We start from the raw sequence: 17,524 nt of genomic DNA, 5'->3' as shown, positions 1-17,524 counted from the left end.
GATGAGTTCCAGATTCGTCGTAATAATATTCCTGATAGCTCGGATGAAGACGAGGATCCGGTAATTACTAGGGATAGGAAGATTAGGTTGGGAACAAATGATAAATTGGTTATTGGTCGAACTTTCATGACTGGTTTTGAGTTCAAAGAGACTGTTTTGCATTATGCATTGAAGAATAGAGAAAATCTTAGACAAGATAGGTGGGAGAAGAACAAAATCAGCTTTAGGTGTGCTCATAAGAAGGGTTGTGGTTGGTATGTCTACTGCTCATATGAAGAGTCAAAACAACTATGGGTTTTGAAGACTATATGCACTGATCATAGTTGCACTTCTAATGGAAAATGCAAGTTGCTTAAGAGTCCAGTGATTGGAAGGTTATTCATGGACAAGCTGAGATTGAAGCCTAATTTTATGCCTCTTAAAATTCAGCGGCATATTAAGGAGCAATGGAAAATAGTGAGCACTATTGGACAAGTTCAAAGAGGAAGAATTCTAGCATTAAAGTGGCTAAAAGAAGAATATGGCAAACAATTTTCTCACCTCCGAGGTTATGTTGCTGAAATTATGAACTCAAACAAGGGATCAACTGCTTTTGTTGACACCACTTCTAATGCGGCTGGAGAAGATGTGTTCAACCGAATTTATGTATGTCTTGGAGCAATGAAGAATGCATTTTACTATTGTAGGCCAATCATTGGAATTGATGGAACCTTCTTGAAGCATGCGGTTAAAGGTTGTTTATTGACTGCTATTGGTCATGATGCAAATAACCAGATTTACCCAGTTGCTTGGGCATGTGTTCAAGTTGAGACTGCAGACAACTGGCTTTGGTTTCTAAATCAGCTTAGTGTTGACTTGAATTTAAAAGATGGGAGTAATTATGTTATTTTATCAGATCGCTGCAAGGTATTTCTTTTTTGGTTGTATAATAAAGTGGTAAAGTTTTAACTGACTTTTTACTAGTATAATAATGCGACTTTTTTGTTTGGTTTTTGAAGGGAATCATAAGTGCAGTTAAAAGTGACATGCAAATAAAGACTTATTGAAGAAGTTGGTGTGGAACTTAGCTTGGAGCTACAACCATGCTGACTATCAAAATAATTTGAATGAGATGAGAGCATACAGCATGTCTTTGTATGAGGATGTGATGAAGGAGGAACCAAAGACTTGGTGTAGACCTTTTTTCAAGATAGGCAGTTGTTGTGAGGATGTAGACAACAATGCCACTGAGTCTTTTAATGCCACAATCGTCAAAGCAAGGGCAAAAGCATTGGTTCCAATGATGGAGACAATAAGAAGACAAGCAATGGCACGTATAAGTAAGAGAAAACAGAAAATAGTAAAATGGAAGAAGAAGATATCTGAGTATGTATCTGATATATTGGAAAACGAGGAGGAAGACGCTATGAAATGTGAAGTCACAAAAGGAACACATAATAAGTTTGAAGTTTGGATAGATGGAAATTCACAAGGTGTGAATTTGACTACTGGAAAATGGGAATGCTCATGTTGCAAGTGGCAAGTCACAGGGATTCCATGTGAACATGCCTATGCAGCAGTCATAGATGTTGGTAAGAATGTTGAAGATTTTGTTAGTCCATTCTTTGGGTCTCAAGTCTGGTTAGAACAATATGAGACAGGTCCTGATCCAGTGAGAGGTCAACGATTTTGGATGACCAACAACTATGTCTTAATGAAAGCACCTCCAGAACCAATTCCACCGGGTAGAAAGAAAGGACAAAAGAAAAGGTATGATCGGATCAAAGGTAAGCTCGAGTCTCCAAAGAAGAAGAAGAAGAAAGAGGAACCAGAGATACTCAAACTAGGAAGGAAAGGAAGGATAATGCATTGTAGATCCTGTGGTGAAGCTGGACACAATGCAGCTGGATGTCTGAAATTTCCTAAGGAGAAGAAGAGTAAGAAGAGTAAGAAGCAGGACACCATGCAACCAGCTGAGGCATGTTTCTAATCTTTTTTTCATTCGTTGTGTTTGGCTTGCGGCTGTTTCTTTTCTTTTTTTGTATTTGTCTGTTTTTTTTTTCTTTTGTGTCTGTTTTCTTGTCTATGTTTGTGTTTGGTTTGTTTGCAGGTTTTGGTGTCTGCAAATTTTGTGTTTGTAGGATTTTTTTTACTGTTTTTATTGTCTGTAGATTTTGTGTTTTGTGTTGTGTCTGTTTTTCTATGGCTGCAGGTTTTTACTTCTGTTTTTAGTGTCTACAGATTTTGTTGTGTGCTGCAGGTTTTGTTGTGTCTGTTTTTTTTTGTAAATTGCAAGTTTTTGTGACTGTTTTTATTGTTGCAGGTTTTGTGTTGTGTCTGTTTTTTTGTGGCTGCAGGGGTTTTACTTCTGTTTTTAGTGTCTACAGATTTTGTTGTGTGTTGCAGGTTTTGTTGTGTCTGTTTTTTGTAAATTGCAGGTTTTTGTGTTGTGTCTGTGTTTGTTTTTGTGTTGTGTCTGTTGTTTTTGTGTCGCTTACATTCTTTTTTTTTTCTTTTCCTTTGTATGTGCAGGTTTTAAGCGTAGGATTTGAAACACTCACACAAACAACTCAAGAACCTGAAAAACTTACACAAACTCAAGGACCTGAAACACTCACACAAGGAAGCAGCCAATGGGAGTCCTAACTATATATTTTAAGTGTGGTTTTTTATCTTTGTCTTTTGGATTTGGCTAATGTAATGAGATCATTTTATCTCTTTTTGGATTTTGATTCTCGGATTTGGATGTATTTTGTTCTGATTCAGTTGTAAACCTTATTCGGATTCAAATGAAACCTTTTTGATACGAGTCATTCATTCCAACATCATCCGAACCAGCCAAAGAGGCATTTGTCAAAATATCTTTTAATCTGTTGCTTTGCCAAGACTCAGCATTCAAGACAGAGGTGACATTAGCTCGATAAGAATTATTCTTTTCTCTTACGTTATTGTCACACAGTTCCTGCTTCACCGCAAGCACATGGGAAGAAGCTCTGCTATTCACCGGTGCAGAGTCTTCCAAACCTCCACTCACACTCTGAGCAGGACTGCGAACCCCATTTGGAACCTCGAGAGTATTTTCAGATGTCAAACTTGATTGAGAAATTTTCTCAGAAGGGACGTTCCTTTGTGATGCGAAGCTCATGGTTTTTTCTGGAAATTTGATGCTCAAGCCGATGAAGAACAAAACCTAAACCCCCAAATCAATTTTTGTTTTAAAAAAAAGACAAAAACGTTGTTGTTGCGTTCTTGTAAAATTATGATACTAGTAAACGCTATTATGGTTAAAAACGGTTTAGACATCATAAATCCTAAATTGATTAGATATGTAGTTATATGCACCAAAAAAATAATTTGTGTAGTTTTATGAAGGAAATGGTTTTTGATGTTGATATTTTAAGGGACACAAAGTTTGTGTAGGAAAGATGAGAATGCTACAAGTAGAGGGGGAAAAAAACTGCCAACCCAAATAAAAACTAAAAGTTATCTATATTTAATAGTATAGACTAGAAATCTTTTAAAAACCATATTTAATAGTAAAAATAACTAAAAACTATCCACTACAAATCTTTTAAAAACCATTTAAAAACTCTTGTAAATCCCATTAAAACCCTTGTAAACCCTGTAAAAAATCTTGTAAACCCTTTAAAAAATTTAGCGGGAAAATTTTGTAAAAATATTTTTTTTTGGGGGAAAATATTTGCGGAAATTTTTTTGGCGGAAAAATTTTTCTCGGAAACTTTTTTGGCAGGAAATCTTTGGGGGAAAAATTTTTGGAAGGAATATTTCTTCCCTTTTGGGAAGGAATATTTTTTCAATTAGGGCTAAAATGGTCATTACAATTTAAAGGAAGGCAAAAATGAAAATGGCAAAAAAGAGGTATTTTTAAAAGAGGGTATCATAAAAAGGTTATTGATATCAATTTCTCAAAAAAATAAGTCAAAACTTTTCCTTCGCGCTGTAGCGCGGATCCGACTCTAGTCTATACTATTAAAAGAGAAGGACAATGTGTATCCAAACAGACCAAAAAAAAAATTACAAAAAAATGTGATTCCAAACCTGTTGCCAAACAGAATTAATCACAGCAAAAATAAGTAAATAAAAACAAAAAATTATCTTTATTAAATAGTATAGACTAGAAATCTTTTAAAAACCATATTTTAATAGTAAAAATAACTAAAAATTATCCATTACAAGTCTTTTAAAAACCATTTAAAAACTTTTGTAAATCCCATTAAAACCCTTGTAACCCCTTTAAAAAATCTTATAAACCCTTTAATAAATTTGGCGGGAAAATTTTGTAAAAATATTTTTTTTTGCGGGAAAATATTTGCGGAAATTTTTTTGGCGGGAAAATTTTTCTCGGAAACTTTTTTGGCAGGAAATCTTTGGGGGGAAAATTTTTGGAAGGAATATTTTTTCAACTAGGGCTAAAATGGTCATTACAATTTAAAGGAGGGCAAAATTAAAATGGCAAAAAAGAGGGTATTTTTAAAAGAGGGTATCAAAAAAAGGTTATTGATATCAATTTCTCAAAAAAATAAGTCAAAACTTTTCCTTCGCGCTGTAGCGCGGATCCGACTCTAGTCTATACTATTAAAAGGGAAGGACAAGGTGTATCCAAACAGACAAAAAAATTTTTTTAAAAAAATGTGATTCCAAACCTGTTGCCAAACAGAATTAATGACATCAAAAATAACTAAATAAAAACTAAAAATTATCTATATTTATGGAAAATATAATTTGTTGCCATAAAAAAGTAGAAAAATAAATTCAAAATTTTACATATGTAAACAATAATTTATATTTAATAAAACCTTATAAAACAAATCATCATATATATATTTTTTAAAATGATATTTTAGGGGAAAAAATAGCATAAAAAGTGTATACATGATCAACATAATTGATTATATCATAAAAATTTAAAATCTGAAACAAATAATTAAAAATGTTTAAATACAAAATCTTAAATAAATCAATAATAATTGCTTTTTTCTAAAATCAATCATATTAATATTTCATATCACATACAATCTCTTATTTTCACATTAAAAGTCTTCAATTTGAAAAGCAATCTCGCAAATATAGAAAACAATAAACCTTTTAAAAAATATTGATTAAAAATGAGATATTAATCCATTTCCTTAAAATAAAACAAAATAAAAAAATAGCATGTGACCGAAACCGTTAAATACACATTCCTTATTATTAACATCAATTTAATAATATATTAACCTCCAATCTCGCTGGATATTAACTAGTATGCAACTAGCATTTAATAATTTTAGAAAAGTTTAGGAAATCATATCATACGATTATTATATTTTCTCTATAATATAACATTGAAAAACCATTAAAAAAAATTAGACAGTTAGTGTATTCTACAAATGAATAAATAAAATCGAATAATTATGATTTAAAATGGAATAAAATAGTTATTTTAATTTCCTTTACTTAACCGTATCTTACTAATTATATTACCATAGCTACTTACCAAAATATTTAGTATATACTTTACTCAATTGATTCACTTCTTTTTGAAGATTTAAACCAAGATAAGTTCGTAGTTTATAAATGTGATTCTTTGGTTACATTTCTTTAAATTTTGTGGTAATAATTTTTTGATAAATTTTGAGACATAAATTTTGAATAACTTGCTGGAAAAAATTGATAGTTATAGTTAGTTTAAAAGTCAAATTTAATACCGGATTTTTAGCAATTCTAGGAATTGTAGAAGTTGTATTTATTGTATGAAATAAATTATAATAAACAAACAAGATTAACTCAGATTTTTAAAAGTGCATTGTTTACCTTTATATGATATAATAAATAAAATAAAAAAGAGAAATCTAATAATTATAAAAAAGAGAAATCGCAAAATTTATGTTCATCGCATGAAATGATCGAATCCGACTGAGAGACAAAACCATAAACTCATGATGACAATAACTTTGAAAGAGATTCTATCTACTTATAATACAAAGACATAACATTATATAAAATTATAATGAAAAAAACACGTGCAAAAACTAGATTATATAAACCAACTACAAATATATTAAATTATGGACCTATAGTGTACCACGGGATAAATCCTAGTTAGGATAAAGTATAAACCATACTTTTTAAAATGTGTTTTTATATATATTTATGTTAATAGTCTGAACATAAATATGTTTGATTAGATATCAAATAACACTCTAATTATGAAGTTTTTTCAGATCGGAATTCTTTAGATACAATATATTGATAAACAATCCAAAATATTTGGAGTTCTAACCAGTTCAAAATAGATGTCATATCAATTAAATAGTCCAACTCACAATTTTAAAAACTTAACAAAATGCAAATTAATTTATCAAAAACTTATTACCTATAAGCTGTATATAGCACTTCATTCTCACTTCCTCTTTATGAAGCATATATAATTGTTCTTTAGCACTTCTTCATCCCCAGTTCCTTTTCTATATGTTTTAAAAAGCTTTGTAAGCTTACTCTCAAAGAAATCTCTTTTTTTCAGGTCAACTATAGGGATCAAGTTCATCCTCTAGAGGGATCAAATTTTAACTTTTTCAGGCTTAAAAAGTTAAAATTTCATCAAAGGATCCAAAACCTCCCCCTTGTGCAAGAATTACACTATATTCCTCCCAATATTTATCAAATTCCATTTTTCGTTTTAAAAATGATCTCTCGAGTTACCTTATCTTCGTTGTATTGGTGCACTTCCAAAACATGTCCAAAATATAAATTGAAAGTTGAGTGACTTCTCCCCGACATAAAAATAGTAATCTTGTAAAATGGCATCAAAACGTCTTGGTCTTTGCTCTTTTCCATTCTTCAATTGAGAGACAATGCTTGTAGTTTCTATCAATTATCTTAAATCTATTCAACGCATGATGATACTTTAAAGCTATTGTAAGCATCCAAAGATAGAAGCATTTCCTCTTCATATAGTTTGTGTATCCAAAGATAGAAGCATTTCCTCTTCACCTTCTAATATATTTAATCGTGATCTTAGACTGCATCATCATTCACAAGCAAACTGTTTTGCACACTTTAATATTTTTTTCCAAAAACACCACAAAAATGTTATTTTTCTAGAAACACCACAAAATATTTATTTTCCAAAATCTCAAAACATATTTAGTTTTTCTAAAAATATCATAAATATAAAAATTGATTTTTGAAAATGTCGAGTTTATTTTTCCTTGGTTAGGTTGACTATTTTGTATTTAAGATATAGTTTTCAGAGGTAAGATTTAGTTTTTAGGATTCCAACACTAGTTTTGAATGTTAAAAATATAGTTTTAGTTTGGTGGTACTTTTGGAAAAAAAAATATTTAATATTATTTTTTGAAATAAAACTCATATTTGTATTTTTTTTTAAATACTTATCTTAATGTTATTTATGAAATATGTTTTAATGTTTTTGGGGGAATTTCAAAAATACCCTTTTTCAAATACCACTTTTTAAAAATACCCCTCATTCTAATTTTATCAAAAAGTCACTATAAAATTTGAAATTTATCAAAAATATATGTGTAAACTTATATTTATAGACACAAATTATCTTTACATGTGTGTAATTTATATATATATATATATTTCACAAATACTGTATAAATACCTTTTAAAAATTATTTAAAACCTTAAAAAACCTTTTAAAAATTATTTAAAACCTTATAAAAACTTTGCAAACCTTTTAAAAACCTTATAAAAATCTTATAAATGCCGTTTATAACCTTTTAAAAGCTTATAAGTATTTGGATTTAGTTTCCTAATAGTAATGATGATCTTGATGAACCTTATCATCCATATACAAGTTTATAATTTTTTCATATTTCAAACACCTCAGACTTTAAAGTTCTGCAATGATATTACTTTTTCCCCTCCTTAAGTTAAAACTTTAAATACTTTGGACCAGGGCCGTCAAATAATTTGTATGCCATTTTAAATATAGCAAAACTATATTTTAATATGGTAAAATGTTTTTTCTTTTGTAATATCAACCAAAAATTAAATAATTTAAGTTTTTTTTTTCATATAGTGGCAAAACTTGAACGGTATGTATAACAGACTCCGTACAAAGAAAACGAAGAGTAAGGACGTAGCTAGGAATCAATAAATTTCATCAATACAAAAGAGTATGGTCACTACTTCTCAGATCTATTCAGTCCATAACCCTCTTCATGCCTATAATATCCATATCTCACACATATAGTTTACTTTCGTATTTTACTATTTAATATTTTCAAAAAGGTTTTGAAAACCAAGATTTTGGAGCAATGAAATTATGTAAGATAATTAAAAAATATATTTTTTCCAACCACACATTAATGAAAATAATATACCATGATTGGTAGCCCAATCAGGAGGGAAATCGTTTACAAAAATAACTTCCGAATCAAGTGATCTGGAAAAACGAACTGAAAAACATTTAATTAACAAGATTTTAAATCAAAGCTCTCAAATGAAAGTTGACAATCAAATTAGGGGTTTTCGGTAAAAAAAAATCATATATTTTGTTATAAATAACAAGTTCTTGCAAATGTTAAATATTTTGTTGATTCATTTTCTTTAAAACTAAAGATTATTGGAAAATTTTCTTAAATTTTTTCTAAATACTTCCAGTTTATATGATTGAGATGTTTGTTTATGTTCTTAATTAGTGAAACTTGATATATATGAGAGTAGTAAAATTTATGGCCAAATGAATAAGAGCAACTTGAGCATAATAGACTTATAGTTATAGACGCAATAGAAAAACATCTACGGATGAAGTTGGATTTGAAAATGAACCAAAATAGTTAATTGTCATCAAAAATATAGGTTACACGCTAATACATATTTCAAGGACCTGATCAAGTGTAAATGAGGTTTTAACTATACGATTACGCGATTTAACCTAAACCAAGTCCAGTTCTTTTGGTTTTTATAGAAGTTTAAGCTTGATTATCCAAATCTTCAAGATGGGCAGGGATACTGTTAACGTCGAGGTTGAAATCGACAAAATTTGATGCGGTTCAAGTTGGTTATTTGAACTGAAAGCTGGTTTGTGTTGTAAAATTCAGAGTAGTGAGTTTGGGTATGAAAATACCTTCGAGAAATAGTTTAGGTTGATTTCCCCCGTTTTCCCATTTGTTATTCTCAAATCTCACATAATAATTTTTTTTTGCCTAGAAGAGGAACTCATAATTCATTTTATTTTCATTATATACTAATTAGCTTCTGGCAGTTTGTCTAACGAAAGTAGAGATATCATTCCTTATGCATGCAAATCACAAAACTAAAAACAAAAAAAAAATAGTTCTTGGTTCTAAAAAATTCATTAAGAAAAAACTTAGTTAGACAAGTGACTATATTACCTTTTAGGCTCAAACCGTCACAATTTTTGGCATATATGAGGAAAAATGTAAAAACCTTATCGGATAGTTGAAGTTAAGTGAATTGGACAAGTATGGAGACAAAGGATCATCCTCTATGAGCAGCAGTAGCAGAAACCATGTGCTTTTCTTCATGAGTCAGTACATAATCGTAGCTCAATCCATTACCCATTTTTTAACAACCACACATTATTTATTCTCTCTCTCTCTCTCTCTCACTCATGCATACGTAATGGTTTGAAAAATTAAACCAATAGACTCTGGCTAGCTAAGTCCATTATTCCCCACAGTCATCGTTAGGACCTAGCTAGTTATAGTAAGCTACTACGATCATATAACTACTCACTAAACATTGACATTGTCATACATATAGATATGTTATCTTTTGAAAGTTCATTATCCCTTTATCAAACAAATGAACTTACCCATGCATAGAACTATACATATATTTTACATTATCCGTTCCTATTAACGTAGTTACGCATGAGCTGAGTAACGCTTGTGTCTGTGTATAAAATCTTAACTTACAAGAACAATAGTGTATTCAGCTAGAAATGAAAAAAATCATGATCAAAGAAACTATATGAAACTCAAAAACGCATGCAGTTACTTCTACGGATTATAAAGTTTTGTTTAATTGTTCTTTTACTGTATTCCAATACTAAGATCATAAGACCATCGTTATTGATGGTCTTTTAAGAAATCTTAGAGCTAAGGTTTGTTAAGAAAGATTTTTATATAAGATCCGCCAGAAGTATTACTAAATACTACTCCAAGTTTGTTAAACTATAAGAACTAACGACTTATAACTTGTTATATATAATTTTTTCGTATGATTCTCAACAGTAAGTAGGATTTACGCGTCCATGTTTTTTTTTTCCTTTCTCATAAGACGATTATTATATATAGGTCTATAATCATCAATTATATATCTAAACTATTTTCATTTGAATGAAATATATATATATATATATATATATATATATTCTTAGAAAAAATAAAAATAAAATAAAAAAATAAGGAATGGTAACACTTTCGAAGCAATGAGATTATCCAATATTCTTGAAATGGCAAAGCAATTTGTAACAAATTTGAAAACTAAATTAGTAAAATGGACATGAAATTTAGTTTCTCATTTTTAGATTCTTTCGAGTTTAAATTCACTAAGTTTGACAACATGTTTTTCTTCTCCTTGAGGTCTCATCTAGGTGAATCTTCAAAATCGTTTATCACTTCAGTGACTCCAAAAGTATAACTGCTTTTGTTGATGTCAATGGACTAATTGTGTTTATCACTTCATCTATTCCGAAAACGTCACTGTTTTTGTCGATCGATGGACTGATTGTCTCTTTACTTCCATGTTTTTTATCATTTTTTTTCCATGTAATTCCTAATTATTTTCATTATCAATGAAAAAAAAGCAATAATCGCATTTTCTCGCAACGCAATATACACAACTATTCGTCTACGTGAATGCATTCTAGACGGCACACATTCCCAAACCAGACATATAATTAATATAAAAAAATAAGTATGCACAACTATATATAAACCACCCAACTTCCAAATCAAAGTGGAAAACACAAAGATCCCCACAAAATCCATTAATGTCTTGTGACTCACTCACACCAAACAGAAATAGTAGTTCACTATACACCTAACAAGTTATATATTTATATATATAAACTATGCCCAACAAGGTCACTGACATGCACTTCCACCAAGAACAAGAAGAGGGCAAAACATACTCAAAAACACCGAGAGGACACTTCGTAGTTTACGTTGGTACGTACAAGAATTTGGAGAGATTTGTAATCCCAACAAGGTTTCTGAAGAACCCTTCTTTCCAAAAGCTTCTAGATAAGTCGGCTGAGGAGTTTGGTTACGGGGAAGCTTACCGGAACAAGATTGTCTTGCCATGTGATGTCTCTAGTTTCCGAAGTCTCGTCATGTTCCTGACTTGCCACGACAAGAGACATTAACCACATATGCATGAACCCAACCCACTACTATGTCTCGTCTGAATGATAAAATGTGGTTATATATATATATATCTCTCTCTTAATTATTGTATGTGTTAATTATGATTTGGATCTTATATTGTACTATATATTCTAACTTGATTCAACTACGAGTGTAAGATCTTTTCATTAATTTTAAGTTGAATATTGTTTCATTGTGCTTTTGCCTTTTAACTACGAGTGTTAAGTTTTACTTTAAAATAAAAATAAAATAGAGCTACTTATGATATTATATATATATAAACCTCATATGACATTATATATATAAATATATATAAATAATTGAACCACTAAATAAACGTCTTGTATGTTTTGGGTTTCTAACCAGGTTCTCAAAAGTTCTTATTTGAGAATTTTCTTTCTTACTTTTACTATTTTTTAATATAATTTAACAAATGTATATGCTTTAAATACTCAGGAATTGAGCTGCTTTAGTATGATGACAAGTGGTTTAAGAGTTTTTAAGAGCAATTTTATGGTAAGAGATTCTAGTAAGTCTTTTGTTAATATTTTAAATAAAATTTTAAAATTTTATTGTGTATTTAAAATTTAAATTATGTATTAGGGCATCCTAAGTTTATCAAGCCCAAGGGATTAAATTTTTATCCGCTGGACAATATTTTCCTGCAAGTATGTAATCCAAATTACTTTTGTATTATTATTGTTTTTTTTTTTTAACTGTCTTTCTTATCTCCTTTTGATCTATTGAGTATGCAAGTTTTAATGATTTCTGTGTTTTTTTTTGTTTAGCAACAATTGTGAGTAGTAATTAGGGTTCTTGAGGATGGTTGGTTAGATTAGGTGTGGAATCCTTAGTCTCTAGGTGGTTAAGTGTAACACTACAAGAAAACATGCCACTTTCCGACGACGATATTGGTCGGAATTTCGTCAGAAATGGCATATTATGACAAGTTTTCGACAAAATCAAATTCGTCGAAATTCTTTGGTCGGAAATTAATATTCCTCGGAAATTGGTCAGAAATTAATTTTCAACAAAATTCCGACGATATTTTTTCTATAATTTTGGACAATATTCCTACTAATTTCCGACAATATTCCTACTAATTTCCGACGAAAATTCTCAGTGTTCACAAATTTGTGAAATTTTTTATAACTAAATTAAATTAATTTTTAAAACCATTTCCAACAAAATTCCGACGATATTTTTTTATAATTAAAAAAAATCAAGATTACTAAAGTGAAATGAAATCAAAATTAAAGTTAAAATTAAGACTTAAATAATAATTATTCATTGTGTTAAAACATACATATATTAAATTTTTAAAATAAATTAAAATATACAAATATGAAAATTATGAATTAAAAATATAAAGGAAGATGTAAACTCTTAAAAATGGATAATGATTCTCAAAATAGAGAGAAGAAGATGAAATGAGAAATTGAGTTTGTTGTATTTTGAATTGTGAAATGGATTAAATCCCGTTTGGATTAGTGTTCTTAATGCTAATTTATGTATGACCATTTAGAGTTAGAACTCATACATTTCCACACATACCAATTGTTTGATGAAATGCTTGAACAAACTAGTATTGCAGTGACAAGTTAGTACTCAAGATAATTGATAGTAAAAGTCCTAGTATCAATTGTAGGCCAAACCTGTAACAACCCGCCCCATGGGATCCACGCCACAAGCGCTGCAGCGCATCGACCCTAACCTCTCTCTTGTGGGCCCAGTATAGCACGCAGGCCTTATGGCCCACAAAATAGGTTATTGGTGCGTTTGCTGTTCCTCGAACCCAATACCTCACTTTTTAACAACCTTCCCATTGGTTATTGGTGCGCTGCAGCGCCAGCCGTTGCTGGGTTATGGCAAGGGGTCCCACGGGACGGATTGTTACAAACCCAAATTGGTTAATATTTTTTTCTTCCTAAATACTCTTGTAAATCATGCATTATCTCCGATGAACGTATATTATCAGAGTAACGGTCGTACCAAGGCGGCATATAGATTCAAAAATAATAGTACACTTGTTGGTAGTAATTTCCTAGTTTTGGTAGTTGTTTTCTAGCTATATCATTTTATTTTATATTATGGAGGTATATATCTTTTTATGAACACATATCATTTATAATTATATAGATATATTCCTAATCATAAGTATTTGATTTTTTTTGACTTCCTACCAAGTAACGGTTAAAGTTCTTATTATCGACATATCATTTCAAAGTACAAATGATAAATGTCTAATTATGAATATATATTTTTGTTTTCCTTAATTGTTCTAAATATTTTTCTTTCCACAATCTTATAAGTATAGATGCATATAAATACTAACGTAGAAATCCAAAAAATAGAAGTTATCTCACTTCAATTTTCGCTTTCAGCAATTGTCAAAATGTCATTGCCTTTGATAATCCTTTTCGTCTTTATATCTTCTATCATGATTAACCATCTTCAAGCGACCAGTCCTAAAACATAGTGTGTAGCAAAAATGACCGCTACGACTGCGCAATTACAAGAAAATATTATCTTGGGACGTAAAGGAGTTGATTGTACACCAATCCGACATGATGAATACTGTTTTAATCCCTATACCTTTTTAAATCATGCTTCTTTTGTGATGAACGCATATTATCAAAGCCATAACCGTACTCAAGAAGTTTGCAGTTTTAAAAATACTGGCATATTTACTACTACAGATCCTAGTTTTGACACTTGTAAGTATGGTTCTAAAAAATATTCAAGTGGTCTTAATAATTGACATGCAAGTGAAATGCTTGAATGAATAAAATTATGGTTTGGAAGGTGTTTTTTTTTTTTATTTTTTTTTTAAATCAACTATACAATTAAATAACCATAAATTAGACATGTGTTTTTTTCTAATAGCTAATTGAGAAACCGCACATTACTATGTTTCTATGTGGCTACTTTGAAAATCTATGGGTCTTTCAAAAACCTTGGGATTACAAATCTCTCCAACTTCTTGTACGTACCAATGCAACGTAAACTTCTCAACTTCTTGTTCTTAAGAATGATTTGCTCTCTTCTTGTTCTTGATGGAAGTGTATGTCATGAGTGACCTTAGCTTGTTTGGCATAGTCATATATATAGCTTGTTAGTTATATGGTGAACTACTATTTTTGTTGGGTGTGAGTGTGTCACAGCAAAATTAACACTGGTACCATTTATAAAGGATACTTAAGCATATGTATTATATTTTGTCGCTCAAATATAAATAGTAAAAGCTATATACATAAATTTTCAACGTAGCCGCATAGAAACATAGTAATGTGAGGTTTCTCAATTAGCTATTAAAAATACATGTCTAATTTGTGGTCATTTAATTGTATAGTTGATAAAAAAAATAAAAATAAGAACACCTTCCAAACCATAATTTTATTCATCCAACCATTACACAGGCAATATCAATTATTAAGACCATTTGAAAATATTTCTAAGAACCATACTTACAAGTACCAAAACTAGGATCTCTAATAGCAATTGTGCCAGTATTTTTAAAACTACAAGCTTTTTGGCTACGATTATGGCTTTGATAATATGCGTTCATCACAAATGAAGCATGATTTAAAAGAGTATACGGAGTAAAACAGTATCCACCAGGTCGGATTGGCCTACAATCAACTGCTTTACATCCCAAAATAAGATTTTCTTGTAATTGTGCAGTCGTCGCGGTCGTTTTTGCTACACACCATGTTTTATGACTGGCCGCTTGAAGATGGTTAATCATAATCAAAGATAAAAAGACGAAAAGGATTGTCAAAGGCAATGACATTTTGACCATTGTTGAAAAGGATAATTTGAAGTGAGACAACTTTTAGTTTTTGGATTTCTATGTTAGTATGTATATGCATCCATATTTATAGGATTGTGGAGACACAAAGATTTAGAACAATTAAGGAAAATAAAATAATATATATTCATAATTAGAAATTTATGTTGATACTTTGAAATTATATGTCTTTAAGAACTTTAACCATTTGGTAGGAAGTCAAAGATTTTAATATTTATAATTAAGAATATATCTTTGTAATTTAATTGATATCTCTATAATTGTGAATTAAATGTGTTTATAAACAGAAATATTTCTTCACGATTTTAAAATGATATGGCTATAAAAACAATTGATAGTAAGATCAAAGATTTAACCATATATAGCAAAACGTAAATTCATCTTTATTATTTAATTATAATATTTATGTGTATATCTATATATGTGCGTGTGTGTGTATTTTTATTTTATTCCATACAAGGCTCATTTAACATTAAACTGTTGAGATAATAATAACAATAAGATGTATTATCAATAGATAAAAGTGATAAAACTTGTATGGGGCTAAACAGCTAATGCAAGGAAAAGTATATAATTGGAATACTTTTAACATCATACATGACTCGTGAGAGATTTATCTTTGTGCTTGTGACCTCCTCTACGGTTTTAAAAGGTTTTTAAATTAGTTTTAAAAGGTTTTTCAAAGGTTTTCAAGGTACTTATACAGTATTATATTTACACACATATAAATGTAATTTTTTATATTTATATAAGCTTACACATGTATTTAGATAAAATTCAAAACTTTGATGAATTATTTTTTTATAAAATTTGAAAGAAGAGGTAGTTTAAAAAAATTTGTATTTGTAAAGTGGAATTTTGAAATAATAAAAATGTAAGTGTTGACAAAATTAAATTAAATAATAAAGATGAATTTATGTTTTGCTATATATGGTTAAATCTTTGATCTTATTACGATTACGATTACGATTACGATTAATGCTTAAATCATCCAAAGATGATAACATCCCCAGGGATGAAATAGTTTGGGTCAATATACGTTTATAACTTCTTAATCATGTATAACTTTGTAAAAGATAATATTAATATCGAAAAATTATTATTAGTATTTATTGTTCCAGTTGTCAAATATAATACAAAATATTCAAGCTATATTTTTCTTCCTTGAACTATACAAGTTGTACATTAATTATCTATACATCTAACTATTATTCTTTACACCAATTTAAGATTTGAAGAGCCTTGTATGAAATAAAGTTCTACAGCGATGATACCATCATATTTCAGTAACAAAACATATAATACAACTACCAGAATGGCCTGTGACTCACTCACACCCTACAATAATAGTAGTTAACTATATAATTAAACGACGTCATTTTAAGACTTTGTGATTCTTTGTCATTTTGGTCTGTGTTAGTAAACAACGTCATTTTAAGACTTTGTGATTCTTTGTCATTGCCGACACCTCTGAATCATCGCCGTTAAACGGTACAGTAACGTCGTTTCGAGAGATATTGATTTTGGCTAATTTTAAATAGTTGATGTTGAGAATTTGAAAATTCCTTGGATTAAGGTTAGTTTTCGCATGGTGTTAAACTTTGGGTATGAAAACATTGCAAGAGAATAGTCTGGGTTGATTTTAGCTATTTCTCAACATTTAATGCTAGTTTTTGTTTTGAATAATCTATATTAACATTTGTGGAGCAAGTTAGGAAATAAATCCTGGGTTTCAACAGTATTTACAAAAATTGCCATTGATATTAATTGATTTTGAAAATAAAATCATAAAAACAATACTTAAAATCTCCTAAAATCTCTCTATAATATTTTTAATATTCCTAAAATAATATGGCTATAAAATCACAAAACAAAATTGATTCCTACAATCTCTCTTAAATTTATTGAATATTCCTAAACCAATTTTTTGTTTTAAAAAGTAATTGGGAAGGACAACTTGAAGCCAAACACCCCCCAATTTTAAAAAAAAAAATTCATGAAAATAAAATCAGTTGCCAAACAGAATTAATGACAGCAAAACAAAAAACAAAAACAAAAACAATCTATATTTATGGAAATCATAATAATCTTTTACCATAAAAAGTGGACAATTAAATTCAAAATTAAATATATGTAAACATATCTATTTTGAATATACATAAACATATTTAGTATTAATTTAATATTTTAATATAATTTCGAAATTAATAATTTATATATAATGAAATCTAATAAAACAAAATCATCATAAATCTAAATAAACAAAGATAACATTTTTTTTGAAAAATAAAAAGATAAAAAATATGTTAGCATATGAAATAATCAACTAATCAAATTCTATATAGTATATATACATAACTGATCA

The 17,524-nt window shown here is 29.4% G+C and overlaps 3 protein-coding genes and 1 pseudogene across 4 annotated transcripts; 3 read left to right on the top strand and 1 right to left on the bottom strand.

Annotated features, from left to right (window-relative positions):
- Nucleotides 1–381: 381 nt before the first annotated feature.
- LOC111829995 lies at nucleotides 382–1,969 on the top strand. The gene is made up of 2 exons (XM_023780316.1): nucleotides 382–906; nucleotides 1,049–1,969. Exons 1-2 carry the CDS (start codon nucleotides 382–384, stop codon nucleotides 1,967–1,969), a joined length of 1,446 nt encoding a protein of 481 aa, XP_023636084.1.
- Nucleotides 1,970–11,053: 9,084 nt separating this feature from the next.
- LOC17884507 (auxin-induced protein 15A) lies at nucleotides 11,054–12,014 on the top strand. Of its 2 annotated transcripts, XR_002833551.1 has the most exons (3): nucleotides 11,054–11,399; nucleotides 11,805–11,864; nucleotides 11,952–12,014. XR_002833551.1 is itself a non-coding variant. In XM_006289416.2 (1 exon), exon 1 carries the CDS (start codon nucleotides 11,054–11,056, stop codon nucleotides 11,345–11,347), a length of 294 nt encoding a protein of 97 aa, XP_006289478.1. In that variant the 3' UTR covers nucleotides 11,348–11,541. The 2 variants fall into 2 exon arrangements, 1 of the variants encoding a protein (XP_006289478.1); XM_006289416.2 differs by lacking the exons at nucleotides 11,805–11,864; nucleotides 11,952–12,014 and having other exon boundaries at nucleotides 11,054–11,541.
- Nucleotides 12,015–13,665: 1,651 nt separating this feature from the next.
- Nucleotides 13,666–14,109, top strand: LOC111829994 (annotated as a pseudogene).
- A 679-nt stretch (nucleotides 14,110–14,788) lies between these two features.
- Nucleotides 14,789–15,150, bottom strand: LOC17882268 (glucan endo-1,3-beta-glucosidase). Its single transcript, XM_006288982.2, has one exon. The coding sequence runs from the start codon at nucleotides 15,148–15,150 to the stop codon at nucleotides 14,803–14,805; it is 348 nt and encodes a 115-aa protein (XP_006289044.1). The 3' UTR covers nucleotides 14,789–14,802.
- Nucleotides 15,151–17,524: the final 2,374 nt, after the last annotated feature.

Source organism: Capsella rubella, unplaced genomic scaffold, assembly GCF_000375325.1.
Source record: "Capsella rubella cultivar Monte Gargano unplaced genomic scaffold, Caprub1_0 scaffold_6, whole genome shotgun sequence".
NCBI lineage: Eukaryota > Viridiplantae > Streptophyta > Magnoliopsida > Brassicales > Brassicaceae > Capsella > Capsella rubella.
This window is presented reverse-complemented; position numbering and strand designations above follow the sequence as displayed.